Source organism: Penaeus monodon, chromosome 28, assembly GCF_015228065.2.
Source record: "Penaeus monodon isolate SGIC_2016 chromosome 28, NSTDA_Pmon_1, whole genome shotgun sequence".
Lineage (NCBI taxonomy): Eukaryota > Metazoa > Arthropoda > Malacostraca > Decapoda > Penaeidae > Penaeus > Penaeus monodon.
Window position 1 is genome coordinate 38,781,676 of NC_051413.1, and position 1,281 is coordinate 38,782,956.

Consider the following 1,281-nt stretch of genomic DNA (forward strand, 5'->3'; position numbering starts at 1 on the left):
CACGTGTTCTTGCTGCGTTACCTCGTGCTTTTGGAAATATGGCGATTTAGCGAATGTATCCCTCAGATGATGAAGACGTGACAGAACCTGACGCTTGGTGCTCTCTCGCCCCTTAAGAAACCCACTCATAGTGCCAACAACTTCTTCACGACTGCGGACTGTCTTAAGTTCCGTAACAGCATCACTACCAGTCATCTATAAAGAATAAAATGACAATGAAAATAAAGTTCATTCACAGTGAACAAGTCCTACTCAATAACCCTGAAACTATCTAAAGATGCTTTGCTCACAAATTTTCATAAAGATTAAAGTTAATTATTGAAAATTCTATTATTATTTTTTTCTAAATGAACATTATTTGAAAATCTCTAAGTATTACAAATTTTTACAAGCACTAGGGATGGAATGTTAACAAAACTTTAACTTCTTAATATATTTTCCTTTTCATCTATCAGGAAAAGTACATGAACTGTAATCTTTCATTTCATAAATTTCTGAAAGACTAGAACTACAAGATTACAGCAAAAATAAAAACCTTTGGCTGTGAGCAATTACTGTATTTAGGATGTTTTACGTTGTCTTTACCAATCTATGTGTAACTGAGCTCTCTCTGCACGAACCTTCAAAGCTTCTATCCGGAATCCGAGGGATCGTGAAGAACTCATGTTGTCACGGAAGTCCATGTATCGCAATTTAGTCACTGCTTTTGCTTCATGCTCCTCTGGGGTGGGTGCTGTAGGATCCACTTTAATCATCTGGTATAAGAAATAAGAAAAAAAATATAGTCCTACTAACAAACCAGCTAACACTTGGGCCAAATTACTGGGTTCAAAGAGTAATAAATCACAGAAGTCAGAAAATTTACTGAAATCATAAAAAAGAAAGGAACTTACCTTCTCATACAGGTCGTGACGAGCCTTGGTGTTGGTAACTTCCGACTCCAGGAAGGTGCGAGTTCCCATCTTTATGTCCATCACAGATGGGTTGTGGAAGTTATATAATAGGTCTTGCATCTCAATGAAATCTGTGGCAGGACGTTAAGGAAGATGCTTCATGTCTAACTATCGAATGCAATTCTACTGTATGATTCTGGACTACACGGAACTAAATCAGTGACCTCTTGCCCTGTCTCATATCTGTTCCAACTTTCACGTACATTATCATACTAACATACAAATAAACAACCATTCATTCATGAACTGAACATACTCATCTGGCAACACCTATACTGCCCCTCCCACATATTCATACACTCTGACACACAGAAAACACAAGCACAAG

The 1,281-nt window shown here is 37.5% G+C and overlaps 1 protein-coding gene across 1 annotated transcript in view; it reads right to left on the reverse strand.

Annotated features, from left to right (window-relative positions):
* The window catches only part of LOC119591576 (inositol-trisphosphate 3-kinase homolog), a 9,836-nt gene that overhangs the window by 1,075 nt on the left and 7,480 nt on the right, over positions 1-1,281 (reverse strand). The window contains 3 exon segments of the mRNA XM_037940337.1: positions 22-195; positions 621-755; positions 894-1,024. Coding sequence (XP_037796265.1) covers positions 22-195; positions 621-755; positions 894-1,024 — 440 coding nt within the window.